This window comes from Leptodactylus fuscus, chromosome 1, assembly GCF_031893055.1.
Source record: "Leptodactylus fuscus isolate aLepFus1 chromosome 1, aLepFus1.hap2, whole genome shotgun sequence".
Classification (NCBI taxonomy): Eukaryota; Metazoa; Chordata; class Amphibia; order Anura; family Leptodactylidae; genus Leptodactylus; species Leptodactylus fuscus.
The window spans coordinates 190340377-190357383 of NC_134265.1; the positions used below are offsets into that span (position 1 = coordinate 190340377).

The 17007-nt window shown below is 39.9% G+C and overlaps 1 protein-coding gene across 1 annotated transcript in view; it reads right to left on the minus strand.

Annotated features, from left to right (window-relative positions):
- Positions 1-959: 959 nt before the first annotated feature.
- TRABD2A (TraB domain containing 2A) overlaps positions 960-17007 on the minus strand; it is a 78171-nt gene continuing 62123 nt past the window's right edge. Inside the window, exons 5-7 of the mRNA XM_075280449.1 lie at positions 12145-12235; positions 9409-9660; positions 960-1258 (exon numbers count right to left, since the gene is read on the minus strand). Coding sequence (XP_075136550.1) covers positions 1075-1258; positions 9409-9660; positions 12145-12235 — 527 coding nt within the window. The 3' untranslated portion in view covers positions 960-1074. The remainder of the gene's footprint in view (positions 1259-9408; positions 9661-12144; positions 12236-17007) is intronic.

The window sequence follows — 17007 nt, forward strand, 5'->3', positions numbered from 1 at the left end:
TAATAAATATCATTTTAGCCTGAGGCCCCATGTTGCGGAAACACAGCTTTTTTTGTTGCTGATTTTGCTACATTTTTTTAGTAGAAGGTAAGTACGGTACTTCCTATATATTTCCCATTACTTTTGTAGTCATTCTTGGCTTTGGCATTAAAAAAACACAGCAAAATGCAACTAAAAAACCGATGCATTTCCACAAGTTGGGCCTTAGCCAATAGTCTTTGCTGCAGATTTATTAAGAGGTGTTTTTATCTAAAACATACATAAATTGCGCCAAATGTATTAAAACACACATGCCTCATGTTGCCTTTTGGGCTGTCAGAAAATGAAATTTAGGAATTTGTATCAAACGTAGCGGTATTTTCTGGCTTCATGTTTAATAAATTTGTCTGAAGTATGTGGGCAATGTCCATTTTTGCAAAGCACCCTGCAGTAAGCAAAATTTTCTAAGCGATTTGTGACATTTTGGGGATATGTGCAGACTTTTGGGTCTTAATTCACAGCATAAACTGGCATAAAAAAGACAATTGGTTCTTATTGCTCTGAAAAAAAGATATTTTTTTGTTGACATAATTGTCACAATATTATAGCTGCAACGTGCAGTGAAATGCTGAATATTTACAAAAAAAATTAGCCAAGACAGTTGCTATATGGATATCTTTCCAAAAGTAGTAGAGTAATTATATATTTGTTCTCTTTGTGATTCTTTAACAGACATACAATACTAACAAAATACATTTTTAGATAAAAAAAAAAAATCATTTGTCTTCCATTATAAATCTAAATACATCTATGTCATAGTAAAATATACATTTCCCAAGTGCATTATGGGATTAACATGAAACCATCCTTCCTCAAAAGAAGAAAAAATATAACTTTTCCAATAAAAAGTATGTTATCTGTTCATTATTAATCTGTAAATTATATTAACGGCCTATTACAAGGTAAAGCACTTAGGGCAATAGTCGCTAAACACTTGTATGCCAATAGACTTTTTTTGCAGTGCTGGCAAACACATTCTTGTCCATTTACATAAATGACCATTCACGTGTGTTGGCGGTTTATCTTTTCAGATCCTCATTGTATCAACAGTTGCTGTAAATGGCAAATAAACAGTAATAGGATAATAGTAAAATCTAATCGGACTGAAAAGCTGCTGTTAGCTGCTTGCATAAAATGGTCATTTCCATGTCTTCTTGGCTGGGGTTCCACTGTGATATATCCATTATTAATTTGGGTTTGTGGAGGAGGGCCAGTGGCACTGCAATAGAATAAAACATAGATTCAATTACTTAAAAGAGCAACTTCTTGAATCCAGCTTCCACATGTCTACAGCCCACCCACCAACACAGTTTCAGCCAATATGGTGATAGGATTTGTCACTATGACCTTACTTTATGTACAGTTAGTCACTATTTTTTTACAAATAGCAGCATCCTGGAAATTATCTTCAGGATTTTTTTCATTTTTTAACAATAGTTTTTATTGAACATTTTGATATAATAATGGTTACAGTAACATACCCACAAGCACTGTATGAAGGTACAATAAAATGTAACTTTTATTAATTATTTTTTAAAAAGTTAATGCAAACCTCATAAACAATAAATAAATAAGGTTTAAAAGTTTCAAGGGTAGAGTGTACTAGGTGATTGCTTAAATAGCTAGTGAAGGTATACCAATAGGTGCAGTCTAGATAGTTATACTTCACTTCACTTCTGACATGCACCCAAAAAGGGTTAACAACCATACACTTGCTAAGACCAGTGGAGCAACGCCACCTGATCACTAAACTTGAGGGCTCCTTTTTGTCCCCCGACACTAGAGCTAACAATCACCTAAAATCATTCACACCAAGACATAGGTCGCACATGAATTTAGATCCCTATATAGTCTGACGCGTTTCTGCTAGTATATTTCTCCTAGCTCATCAGAGACAAAACGGGTAAATGCTTAGGAGCGGTGATGGTCCGACTCCCAGCTAGTACGACGATGTGATATGCATGCTAGCCGGCTGTAATGTGTAGCCGCATCTGCAATACTGGTGGACTGAGTTTAAAAAGCCACCTTTACTCCTCCCCTAACCATGCGTCACTCCTCCGGCAGACCAGTCTCGGGCCGCCAGGTCACGTGACACAACCCCGCCCATTAGGGCGTGTCTGAGCTACCCGTCAGTGGATACACACAAGGCGTCCCTGACGACTACTGGTTACTAGTCGCGGTACACATTCGTATACAGGTATATTAGAAAAGACAAGAATAAACAAACAACACAGCCCAACTAAGGAAGTAAGGTAAGTAATTTATTTTATTTTAACAACACTGGATTAATTATTCCCCAGATATGCAGCCTACAAAAGTGATCCAAAATACAACCTGGATCACCTCGGTAGTACATGATGGTACTTCACCGAATCCCGATCTACAAAACTGGACTCAGCCAGGACAAAAAAACAATTTTTAAAGATTATTATCCGAGCATTTTATCTCAAAATTATTGATATATATATATATATATATATATATATATATATACATACATCTCCCAAATCCGTAGAATTTATCACTAGGCCTACAATTTATGCTTGGCCTACAAATATAAACATACACATGGAGGGAAATACCAATAGATTACCCTATCATAGAAAAGGGGCAAAAGATATAAATTCATTGAGCCCTTTAGGTTGTACCGTGTCCATAAGGAATGTCCATCTGGACTCCCGCTGGAGGACTTTACGGTTATAATCGCCACCCCTAACAGGTTTAGTGACGATTTCAATGCCCTGAAATTTCAATTGGGTGGCATCCCCCTCATGATATTCCCAAACATGTCGTGCTACTGATGTTTCTTCACGTTTAGCAATGTCATTGACATGTTCCCTCACTCTTCTACGGAATTCTCTGATTGTTTTCCCGATGTACTGTACACCGCAGGAACAAGTGATGACATACACAATTCCTGCCGTTTTGCAGTTTATAAATTGATGAATCTTGAACTGTTTGCCAGTATTAGTGCTGGTGAAGAACTGGCCTCTCTTGACAAAATTACACGCTTTGCAGCTACCACATGGGTAGCATCCCACAGTCTTACTTGCTCCATCCCTAAGCCATGTACCGTCAGTTGTGGATACCTGAAAATGGCTATGGACCAATTGGTCCCGCAAATTGGGGCCACGTCTATATGTGATCGCTGGTTTCTCACCAATCAGTGGGCACATAATGGGATCGGTTTTCAAAATATCCCAGGCATCTGTGAGGATATTCTTCATCTCATCAGAGGCTTGATCATAAGTGGCAATGATACGAGTTTTGTCATCACCATTTTGCCTCACTCTAGGATTCAACATCTGTGTCCTATCACTAGACAACGCATGATGGTATGCCCTTTTTAGGACCCCATCAGGATACCCACGTCGTCTAAATCTAGAACGCAAATCTCCGGCCATTGATTGAAAATCAGACATTCTTGTGCAATTACGGCGTACCCGCATATACTGGCCCTTAGGAATGCCCGCCCTTAAAGGGGGCGGGTGCCAGCTGTCCCATGCCAGCAACAAATTTGTTGATGTAGATTTGCGATGCACTATAGTTGTTAAGTGCCCCGTGTCCTCCTTTCTGATGGTCAAGTCCAGAAACGTCATACGTTTCTCATCGATTTCGTGTGTAAGATATAGGCCAATGTCATTCTGATTAAGTGACTGGGTAAACTCAATAAACTCTCCCCTGGATCCGTCCCACAACACCAGTATGTCGTCAATGAAACTGACCCAGATACCTATTTATCTTCCTAAATAGTGTTGATATTACAGTAACATACCCCTATTTGGGGAGGACACGTTTCTCAAAGAAAAGATAGTGCTTTATACCTTCACACAGCGGTGTAACAAAGGTCTTGTGGACCCTAGTGCAATCCTTTGTCCGGGGCCCCCTACCTCACCCCTACAGCAAATTCCTGATAGTGATGGTTACGAGTGCGGAGGAGTTTAATCAACCTTAGTGTGGTTAGAGTAATCTGTGGGTCTCCTTGGCTTATGGGCCAAATGGAAGCTGCAATCTCAATACTGATGTCAGTGTTTATGGGCCTCCTAAGGCTCCTGGGCCCTGATGCGACTACACCTTCTGCACCCCCTCAAATTACACCCCTGACTTCACAGTACACCCAAAATCAGTAAGGCAAAAAAAAAAAAGAAAAGAAACAAAGATGTAAGAGATAGACAGTAGGGACAGTAACAAGCCCCATAACTGCATCTTAGTTCTGCCCTTCTTCTCTCTGCATTGTACTGGTCCCTTTTGTACTTCCTCTTGCTTAGATCTATTTTTATGTGAAATATTTGAACAATTATTCTGGTCACATTGAAAATCTTTATTTCCATGCAATCTAAAAGCTAATAAAATTCTTTATTTAAAAGAAAACATTAAATAATGCTGTACACTGTGAGTATACAACAATAAAATGTATGTATCTGGTGGGTATTCACTACAATTTTCCAAGGATGTTTAAGAAATGTTCAAGAGGTTGTTAGATGAGGAACACACAAGGTAATATACTATTATTACATATACAGTAAATACATGCATAGCAATTCCTTAGCACCAGTTGAACCACTGCAGTGAAAAACTTATTTGCAGTTAGTAACAGTTTGTGTTTTTTTTCCCATAGTATTTATTAAAAAAAACATGTTTCTTCATACTTCTTCAGGCATGGACAAGGTAGCTGTTCTCCAGATCTTTATTATTGCAAAACTAGCTGCCAATAATAAATGGCCAAATATTGTTCTAATGTGTGGTGGGAGTTAGGGCTCGTTCACACAGAGTTTTTTGACAGTGGATTTTGACGCGGAATCTGCCTCAAAATCCGCTGCCAAAAAGGGCTCCCATTGACTTCAATGGAAGCTGCTCACTTCTTTTTTCCGCTAGCTAGTAGCGGAAAAAAGAAGCGACGTGCCCCTTCCTCCCGCGGATTCCACGGCTGACTCAGCTGCTGCGTCCGCAGCATGAGACTTCCATTCATTTGGGCCTAATCCGGAGCAGAATCTCGCGACACTGGAATCCTGTTGTGGCTAGCCACTTGGAATGGAAATTCTGCCGTGTGAACATACCCTTAGATATAGTTAGAGATATTATTGCATTAATGAAAATTACCACCAGATCTTATACAAGAATGCAAATTCTGAAGTATTGGTTTCCAGATGTTATTTGGGTTGAGTCAAATTATTTTAGAAAAGCATAAATTTAATGTAAGTGTATTACTGTTTTCCATTTTTTAAGAATTTTTTTCATGGGTTTCCCCTGTGGGTAAAAACAGATATTTCCATTTGGAATACTATATAGTTTTAAGCGTACATAGTTGTAAGAGCTTGTTCTAGAAGCTATCCCTTTTACTTTAGTCCAAGAGGAATTACAGTAAAGTGTGTATTAGTCAAGGGAGAACTGAAGATGAATGTCAGGCCTTTGCTACTGAGATATCTATAATAGTCCAGATGGGGAATATCATACTGGATAGCAAGATCAGTAAATGGTCTCCATGTTAGAGATGTTACAGTATTTCCATTTATTTAAATATAATATTGGGAAACAACTAACAAGAAATCTGATTACAACTTTAGAGCTTTAATCACCATATAAGTTGAACTATAAGATTAAGAAATTTTTTTCCACTTTCATTCAACTGGTATTGAAAATACAAGCCTTGAGGTCCACTTTCTGGTCACTTATTTCACCCTCGGAACCGCCATGATCATTGCTTAGACCTTTCTTGTAAGAGAATTGAGGTGTATGTACTACTGTAAGATTCAATATTCATGGTTTATGAGTATTTGTGCTGTTGAATAGGGCCGCTACAATTGGTATCTGGCTTATCATATTCACAAACACACACACAGCCAGCACACACTTGGTAAGAGATTTAACCTGTTAGTGGATGAGGCATTTCACACCCCAAAGCTAAAGATATTTTGTTTGTTCTTTGTGTTTGTCCATTGAAGTCAATATAATTCTCACATGAACATGCCATGACATTAGCAATCTGGGAGGATGGCTTCCACAAAGATCTGTTCACCGCTCTGATAGCCTCCTGCTCAAGTGATTAGTCACAAAGGAAACTTGAGTCATATTTATTAAAGGAGGAATCTTGTCAAAAAGATCTTCTGATATGTCATGAATACATGTGAAAAAATGGCATTGGTGACGTCTATGATCTTGGCCCACTGCTGGAAAATGAAAAGATTCCATGCATCACACCATGCCTAAAGGTTTTGAGTATTCTATAATTACATTTACTCTAGATATCAATGTTATTATATTTTACAGGCTTTTAATGAAAAAATATACAAAGAAACTGCCCAAAACAACCACGTTTCAACCTCCAGTTTACTGAAAAATAAATATTAGACATAGGTAACAGATGGTGCATGATGACTGAGTGTCACTCATTAGACACAATGGCATTACTTCCTCCAAAGTCTAGATTTCTAACAGACCTCAAGGTGGCCGTGTAACCTTGATAGCTGTCAGCCACTACTTGTTTGATTGAGAGCTCTATATGTACTGTATATGCTCAGTTTAGCATGCAAGACCATAGAAAAGGTAAATAAGCTGCTTCCATATTTACAACAAAAGATCCCAAATGTCGAGACGTTTCACGCCCACACTTGTTGTCGGTAATCAGGACATCCCAATACACTTAGATGATTGGCAAATTAACTTGACAACCGTATTATCAACTGTTGCGATTCTAGGCAATTGAAATAGGTGTCTTGGAAAAGACAAAGCAGAGCAGGAGTTACCTGTGAAGACAGAAGCAGTTATAGAAGATGGCTACTAGACTAAAGCTGACTATATGCTTTAGAAAGCTAGCATTCTAAAGCTTGAAACTCATTGGGTTTGGACAACATTCATCTATTGTGAAGGTATGTGCTTAAACTAGGAAATAAAATGCAAATATATAGAAAATCCATCTGAACCCTAAGCCTTGATCATAAATATGTGATGGAAACTCAACATCAAATGGAAGACCAATGCTCAGTACTTTTGGCCATTCATAATTCTAACCTATATAATCCCTGCAAACAAAGATGCTTAAAAGCAAACAATAACATTGTGATCGATCATATAAAGTTGAATATACAACAAGATTGCCAGTAAAAGTAATAACTTCAAGCTCTATATACATGGAAGTTTGTAATAACATGGAAAGCTCATACAGACCATTAAAAAGTTATATATTAAGCTAATAATAGTCAATCATGTTGGCCAGACTCTAGATTAATAAATAACCCGCTCTGTACAGTAAATTGCCATTATCATTATTCCATTGCTTAAGGCTATGTCTAACCTCAGAAATTCAATACGACCCATTCCAGTAATCTGATAAACATCAACCTGTAGGTGTTTCATCAGGAATGAGACTATACTGTCTTGAAGAAAAAAAAAAAACCCTCTGTACAAAATACTGCATTTTATTAAAGTGACCATAGTTGCAGAAATATTCCCTTAATCAGGTGTAGAAATGCATGTTTTTTCTTATAAGACAGTACAAATATATAGAATTCACATTTAGGTCCTATAAGCTTTCAGGTGGTTAACATATCAATTATGGGAGACAAACACAAAATACAAGTCACAGAAGGTCTACCAATAAAATGTAATCTTTTCTTTTTAATTATAAAATCCTCAGAGAAATAGCCAATCCATACTCTATAAAATGTATACCGATTGGTGGGAGAGGACAATTGTACTATAATCCTATAAAATCCCAATGAAGGCTAAACCGCACTAAAAGAATTACCATTAAAGAAATGACAAAAAGGTTATAATAATAAGCAAATAGTGTGCGGAAAAATCTGCCACTGCCTATGTAAAATGAAATCATTACAAACTGACATATTCACAAGATAGGAAAAGATACTATAATGTGTATTATAATATCACAGTATAGAAATAGGCCTCAGATGTCAGTAGATGTGTGCTTTACTATTAGAAGATGGCAATGAATATACACTATGTGATCAAAAGTATTCAGACACCCCCAAAAACATACGTTTTTCATATTAGGTGCAATGTGTTGCCACCTTCTGCCAGGTACTCCATATCAGCGACCTCAGAAGACATTAGACATCGTGAGAGAGCAGAATGGGGCATCCGTGGGACTCATGGACTTCGAACGTGGTCAGGTAATTGGGTGCCACACATCACGCAGGTCAATGCCAAATGACGTCTCGCTTGGTGTAAGGAGCGTAAACATTGGACGATTGAACAGTGGAAAAATGTTGTATGGAGTGACGAATCACGGTACACAATGTGGCGATCCGATGGCAGGGTGTGGGTATGGCGAATGTGAACGTCATCTGCCAGCGTGTGTAGTGCCAACAGTAAAATTCGGAGGCGGTGGTGTTATGGTGTGGTCGTGTTTTTCATGGAGGGGGCTTGCACCCCTTGTTGTTTTGCATGGCACTATCACAGCACAGGCCTACACTGATGTTTTAAACACCTTCTTGCTTCCCACTGTTGAAGAGCAATTCGGGGCTGGCGATTGCATCTTTCAACACGATCGAGCACCTGTTCATACTGCACGGCCTGTGGTGGAATGATTACACGACAATAACATCTCTGTAATGGACTGGCCTGCACAGAGTCCTGACTTGAACCCTATAGAACACCTTTGGGATGTTTTGGCACGCTGACTTCGTGCCAGGCCTCACCGACCTACATCGATACCTCTCCTCAGTGCAGCACTCCGTGAAGAATGGGCTGCCATTCCCCAAGAAACTTTCCAGCACCTGACTGAACGTATTCCTGCAAGAGTGGAAGCTGTCATCAAGGCTAAGGGTGGGCCAACACCATATTGAATTCCAGCATTACCGATGGAGGGCGCCACGAACTTGTAAGTCATTTTTAGCCAGGTGTCCGGATACTTTTGATCACATAGTGTATACTATAATATCACAGTATAGAAATAGGCCTTAGTAGGGCAACACGGTGGCTCAGTGTTTAGCACTGCAGCCCTGCAGCACTGGGGTCCTAAGTTCAAATCCCACCAGGAACAACATCTGGAAGGAGTTTGTATGTTCTCCCCGTGTTTGTGTGGATTTCCTCCCATTCTACAAAGACATACCAATAGGAAAAAAAAAAAGTACATTGTGATCCCTATATGGGGCTCACAATCTACATTAAAAAAAAAAAAAAAAAAAAAAAAAAAAGGAGTAGATGTGTACTTCACTATTAAAAGATGGCAAAAAACACATGCTATAATATCACAGCATAGAAATAGGCACTATTGTTATTTATATAGCGCTATTAGTTACATGGTGCGGTATATTTGTGCTGCTCCATACAGCAGCAATCCAAATACATGCATCTTATACTCCCTATCAATATCGGTTTGTGAATATAAAATGGAAAGATTATATTTACCTGTCTTGAATGCGAACCCAGAGATCACTAAAATGGCGATGTTTTTCCTTCTTTGGCTTCTTCTTTTTGTACTTCCTGTTATCCTTGTCCATTATATCTACATTATCGGATATGAGCAGGTTGGGTGTCATCTCTTTCTCTTTGCGCGGATTTATTTTATGCCTCACTTTGGAAATAGATGTGTATTGTGGTGATAACATTGATGCTGGAGAAGGCGACAACTTTGAAGTATGAGGCTTTTTACTTTTGCCACTTTAAGAAAGAAATAAATTCAGATTTAGACATCAGGAACATATTTAAGAATGAAGCCCCACATTACGAAAACACAGCTTTTTTTTTTTTTTTTTCAGATTTTGCTGCATTTTTTTGAGCCAAAGCCAAGAATGGTTACAAAGGGAATGGGAAATGTATAGGAAGTTCTTTTACTTCTACCTTCTTCACAATCCACTCCTGGCTTTGGCTTTAAAAAAAATGCAGTAAAATATGAAAAAAAGAAAAGAAAAAAAAAGCTGCAGATCTGCAACGTGAGGCCTCAGACTAAACTGGAAACAAGTCTAAAATATTGAAAACACATCCATTGTTTACATTAAACACACTACATGCCACAAAAAGGCAATGCTACCGCAATAAATGTATAAAAGGTATATCATTGGCGCATTTCGTCGATTCTGGCTTCATCAGGGGCAGTGTGTGTTACACTCCCCCTGATGAAGCCAGAATCGGCGAAACGCGCGTTGGGGCGCGTCTTTACATGGTAAGGGCACTGAGACAATATGTCTGGATTACATTGAGAGGTCCATGTTTTTTCAAACTAAAAATTGTTTATGAGCAATAGCAGTTGTTTATGATTTATGAATACTCTGCTTAGATACCTACATGTGTATAGCTGCAAGTCTAGTCATTGTACTTTATGCTATGTATTTATACTATACACAATTAATCACATGGTCATATTTCATGAATGTTCATAGACATACTGCCAGCAGTTAATATTCTTTATAAAAAACATTGTATCTGAACACATGTATTTTATACATCCAGCCCTAAATGTATGTTCATTTGGATGTTTCTTTCTCTCTATTTATTACTATTATGTGTTTTCTATGTATTTTAATGTTGATTAAATAATTGATATACCTTTTATACATTTATTGTGGTAGCATTGCCTGTAGTGTGTTTATAGTTTACTTTCTACCTGTATATTGTGCCCCATATATGTGTATGTTGTCTAAATCCATTGTTTACATCTGTACTATGCTTCATTTCATATCCCTCTGTGGCACATCCATTGTATGATGGAGTGAATGGACAACCAATCGACCTAACACTATTCATGATGTCAAAGGTGACGGAAGTCCTGATGAAATGTGCTAGCATAGGAGGGAGCAGCCTTACACTGGCTGCTAGATAAAACATCAAACTAGCAAATAGGATAACTTATGGCCAATAAAGGGTCGGGCAAGCAAAATAAATAATCATGCCATATGACTGCAACCATAGCTATCAATGTGCGTTGGTATTTTAAGGTACCCAAATACATTAGATTAACATCAACAGTACCTGCTGACTTTTATTCTGTATGGGGGTGTTCTGACAAAAGCTAGCCGTACACTTTAAATAGTTATCATAAGAATAGCATTTTTGCCCATTTCCTCCCACCCCATATAGACATGCAAGCTAAACTTGACAAAGTGTGTGCCTTTTCTTAAGTCTTCTGCGAGACCAAACAATAGGGAATGTAGAAATCTAACACACCCGATCCTTTCTATTAAAGGTGTTGTGCAGGAATTTCAGAAATCTCGGAGGAGGGCAGGGAAGGTAGAACATAACAAAAAAAAAAAAAAAATCATACTCGCCTGTCCCCGATGCTTCAATGTCTGCTGCCACTATCTGTGAAGCTGCTGCTGGAAGTCCAGCACATCATCTGACAGTGGGAAGGAACCGGTAATGTATGTAAGTGACATCAACGGTTCCTTTCCTGTGGCTGCTGTCATGTCCAGTGACTTCAGTGCGGCGTGCACTGAAAACGAATGCAGCTGTGGACACCGAAGCGCTGGACAGAGGTGAGTATGTTTTTTTTTAATCTTTTATCTTCCCCAGCTTCATCCAGGATAAGTGAAATTCCTGTATAACCCTATAACACCTGGAAATATATGTAATAAAAAAGAAGCCATGTTGGGTTTTTACGTGCCCAATCCTTTACTCATGTGAGATTAGCCATTGCCAAAGGTGTCTGGCAACAGATTATTTCCCTATCAGGCCTCGTTCACATCTGTCTTGATAATGCATTCAGGGGAGTCCGCATGGGAACCCCCTCGAACGGATTACCAAATGCATTGGCAAGCGGTGTGCAGTGAAAGCACATGGATCCGCATAGACTATAATGGCGTCCATGTGCTTGCCACACGGTGTCCGCACGGAACATGTGGACAGAAAAGTAGATCATGATCTACTTTCATGTCCGCATGATTCGTGCGGGCAGCATGAGGAAAGCACATAGACTCCATTATAGTGTATGGGGTCCATGTGCTTTCACTCCACACCCCTTGCCAGTGCATTTGGTAATCCGTTCGAGGGGGTTCCCATGCGGACTCCCCTGAATGCATTATCAAGACAGATGTGAACTAAGGGTCAGCCAAGCTGGCTATGTGCATGTGTATGAGAGGTTTGAAAGGAACTGCTGTCTGCGGCCTAAAGTATGGCCGTTTACTGGATGAACACAATTTAGTGACTTACCTCATGACTGACTTTCCAGCAGGGGTGTGATATACATCATAGCCATATTGTTTTAAGATATCAATGACTGTATTGTTACCCATGAAATGACCTGCACAGAGATAAGAATAGTGTGAACAACTACCACATGGTAAAAAAAGAATACATCTGTTTTATCCTCCTTCACTATGATGGAAGCAACAGATGTGGGAGGCTGTTGTGCTTGTCCATACTGGATTATTAGACTCCAGTTCTACAGTAATTCAGGAGTTTGGATTGGAGGTTGGAGATTTCTGAGACACTCCAAAGATCCCAAATTTCTACATGTTTTATGTTTTGTTTTCCCTTTAATTATTTTTACATCTATCTATCATATGATACACTGTATGTGAATGTAAATCATATATATATATGTATATATATATATATATATCATTCATTATTTTATCATTTGTATTCGTTTCACAGATTTGACACAAGTGTGACATTGCAAGTTTTCAAAAATTTAAAATATTTTCTAATTTTTATTTTTATAAACTATGTAGCATCAAATAGAAGAATTACAGATTAGCTCAACATCTACTATGGAATGGCAGGTCACAAGCACGTTTGTCCTGATATCTGATCTAGCCAATGGTTTATTAATCCAGCCAAGTGTTCACCATAGATCCTTCTATTGTTTGTTCACCTTGAATACAGAGCCACCATTGTCACGTTGAGACTAAAGGTTCTCAGGATACTTTTGAAATGAATGAATCTAAAAGCAGTGATGTCATTCAGGTTGAATGATCAGTTTCCTCTGCTTTGTATATGAGAGTGCTGGTGGTTGAATGGCGGCTGCTCAGGCGTATCTTGTAGGATGCTTTTTAACTGTACTTTCTCCCAGATGGTATATAACTCTCTCCGATCACATAGGCCCAAGCCTAACTTTGAGACATCAGTTGGAGCCATGTAAATCCATGATGAACGCTATATTTTATAAACCTCAATGGTACTTTTACTATTGTATTTATTTATTAGACAGTCCTCCTCATTCCTTAATGAATCATGTCTCCAAACAAGAGCTTGCTAAAGAAACTCCAAATGGGAGGGACATTCACCCTATATTTTATGAACGTCCTTATGTAGAAAAACATGGCGGAACATGATGGTCATGTTTGTTTACTTTTGCAACAAAAAGAAAAATTCCTACATGCGCAGTTATCAGAAAAGTAAAAAATCATGATAGAAGAAAGTTTGTGTTTTTTCTGTTTATTGTGAACCTCTGCTACTACTACAAAAATCTATGACAGTGCAAAACTTAATGTATCATTTTTTTCAACATAATAAAATAAGGTTACTAACACACCAGACAATAGTAAGGGCTCATTCACATCTGTGCCCAGTCTCCGTACTTCAGGTTTCCGTTTCTTGCATAAAACAGAGGCAGGAGACAGAAACCTGCAGGACTCTTTCATACCCATTCATTTGAATCGGTGAGAAAGCTGTCCGGCCGTGAGCGGCAGTGAGCGTTTTAGGCTCTCCGCCGCGAAACCGGGTTTTATATTCCGGACACAGAGTCGGACATGCAGTACTCTGTGTCCAGATTTAAAAAATCCGGTTTCGCGGCGGAGAGCCTAAAACGCTCACCGCCGCTCACGGCCGGTCCCGGTCTATGGTTTCCATCTTCTGGCATGCAGAAGACGGAAACCATAGAACGGAGACCCTGAACGCAGGTGTGAACCTAGCGTAAGGAGTCTGGAGCTTCAGTACTCGCTTTGGTATCTACAGAGAAGAGTTGATCCAATCACAACACGGTAGACTGGCTTTCTAGACTCCTTATAGTTTAATATTAACCAATTATGTTATAATATTTCAGGGACAATAATTGGTTACTACTGAAATATATAAATATAGGTAAGTATAGTACAGCGAGTTTTAATTTTTACAACATACTGATGTTTTTTAAACCTTAGAATTATATGTTCCCCTATTCATTACAATGGTAAAACCATGCGTACTTTTTACATGAGGTACCACACATGTAGTTTCAATTGAGACAGCCTTAAGAAGATTTTCTTAAAAACACATGACGTCTGTTTTTTCCCTCCACCTGTCACTTGAATGTCTAAGCAGCTGCTGAAAACCTGCTCAGATGGTATATGGATCTTTTTAGGTAGTCTTTTCACGACTAGAAATAAACAGAATCATGTTGCTCTCTGATAAGGTCTACCAGTACCAACCAATGTACATCCTTGGATAGCATGGTTTTACTAAGGACAGAAGTCTTTGGACTAATGTGATTTCTTTTTATGAAGAGGTGAGTAGTCTGGACAGAAAGCTTTTGACACTGTCCCTCAGATGGTTAATGGGTAAAATCGGGTCAGTTAACTTGGAAAATAGAGTTTGTAATAGGTGTGAAGACTGGTTGAAGGATCATATCCAGAGAGTTGTGGTCAATGACTGCAGCTCAGACTGGTCCTCTGTTATAAGTGGGGTACCCCAGGATTCAGTGCTGGGTCTGCTGTTATTTCACTTATTTATTAATTATATAGAAGATGGGATTAATAGCACTTTCTTTATTTTTGCAGATGACACCAAGCCATGCAGTACAGTGAAGTCTATGGAGGATGTATATAGGTTACAAGCAGACTTGGACAGACTGAGTGTTTGGGCATCTACATGGCAAATGTCCAATGTGGATAAATGTAAAGCTATGCATCTGGGCAGAGGCGTAATTAGCAACGATTGGGCCCCATAGCAAACCTTTGACTCCCCCCCCCCTTTCCTGGTCCCAACACAGTATAACGCCCCATTTACACGCAAAATAATATTTCAAAGTGACCTCCAGACAGTATAATGTCCCATAGCAGCTTCTGTATAAAGTATATTGTCCAACTAGTCACAGCAGTCAATAGCTGACAGCTTCAGAAAAAGATAAGATGCATTGTTAGAGCTAAATAGCATTGATGCTTATGGTTGAACTTGATGGATATGTCTTTTTCAGCCATACTATGTAATAATCTATCTATCTATCTATCTATCTATCTATCTATCTATCTATCTATCTATCTCTCTCTCTCTCTCTCTCTCTCTCTCATATTTACTCGATCTCATATATATATATATATATATATATATATATATATATATATATATATATAGACCCTACCAATATAAAACGTTTATAATAAGAAGCTATATTCATAGCTTGAAGTTCTTGGCCTTAATGCAAAATCTGTAATGGGTCTACTTCCTACCATGTGCCTGTTAGAATAGTGGTATATTTTATGTGGCAGAGGGACCTTTGGGGCCCTCTCAGGTTCCAGGGCCTGGCAGCAACTGTTACTTCTGCAGTACCTATAGCTACGCTTATTAGAGATGAGCGAACACTAAAATGTTCGAGGTTCGAAATTCGATTCGAACAGCCGCTCACTGTTCGAGTGTTCGAATGGGTTTCGAACCCCATTATAGTCTATGGGGAACATAAACTCGTTAAGGGGGAAACCCAAATTCGTGTCTGGAGGGTCACCAAGTCCACTATGACACCCCAGGAAATGATACCAACACCTTGGAATGACACTGGGACAGCAGGGGAAGCATGTCTGGGGGCATAAAAGTCACTTTATTTCATGGAAATCCCTGTCAGTTTGCGATTTTCGCAAGCTAACTTTTCCCCATAGAAATGCATTGGCCAGTGCTGATTGGCCAGAGTACGGAACTCGACCAATCAGCGCTGGCTCTGCTGGAGGAGGCGGAGTCTAAGATCGCTCCACACCAGTCTCCATTCAGGTCCGACCTTAGACTCCGCCTCCTCCGGCAGAGCCAGCGCTGATTGGCCGAAGGCTGGCCAATGCATTCCTATGCGAATGCAGACTTAGCAGTGCTGAGTCAGTTTTGCTCAACTACACATCTGATGCACACTCGGCACTGCTACATCAGATGTAGCAATCTGATGTAGCAGAGCCGAGGGTGCACTAGAACCCCTGTGCAAACTCAGTTCACGCTAATAGAATGCATTGGCCAGCGCTGATTGGCCAATGCATTCTATTAGCCCGATGAAGTAGAGCTGAATGTGTGTGCTAAGCACACACATTCAGCACTGCTTCATCACGCCAATACAATGCATTAGCCAGTGCTGATTGGCCAGAGTACGGAATTCGGCCAATCAGCGCTGGCCAATGCATTCTATTAGCCCGATGAAGTAGAGCTGAATGTGTGTGCTAAGCACACACATTCAGCACTGCTTCATCACGCCAATACAATGCATTAGCCAGTGCTGATTGGCCAGAGTACGGAATTCGGCCAATCAGCGCTGGCTCTGCTGGAGGAGGCGGAGTCTAAGGTCGGACCTGAATGGAGACTGGTGTGGAGCGATCTTAGACTCCGCCTCCTCCAGCAGAGCCAGCGCTGATTGGCCGAATTCCGTACTCTGGCCAATCAGTGCTGGCCAATGCATTCTATTAGCTTGATGAAGCAGAGTGTGTACAAGGGTTCAAGCGCACCCTCGGCTCTGATGTAGCAGAGCCGAGGCTGCACAAGGGTTCAAGCGCACCCTCGGCTCTGATGTAGGAGAGCCGAGGGTGCACTTGAACCCTTGTGCACCCTCAGCTCTGCTACATCAGAGCCGAGGGTGCGCTTGAACCCTTGTGCACACTCTGCTTCATCAAGCTAATAGAATGCATTGGCCAGCACTGATTGGCCAGAGTACGGAATTCGGCCAATCAGCGCTGGCTCTGCTGGAGGAGGCGGAGTCTAAGATCGCTCCACACCAGTCTCCATTCAGGTCCGACCTTAGACTCCGCCTCCTCCAGCAGAGCCAGCGCTGATTGGCCGAATTCCGTACTCTGGCCAATCAGCACTGGCTAATGCATTGTATTGGCGTGATGAAGCAGTGCTGAATGT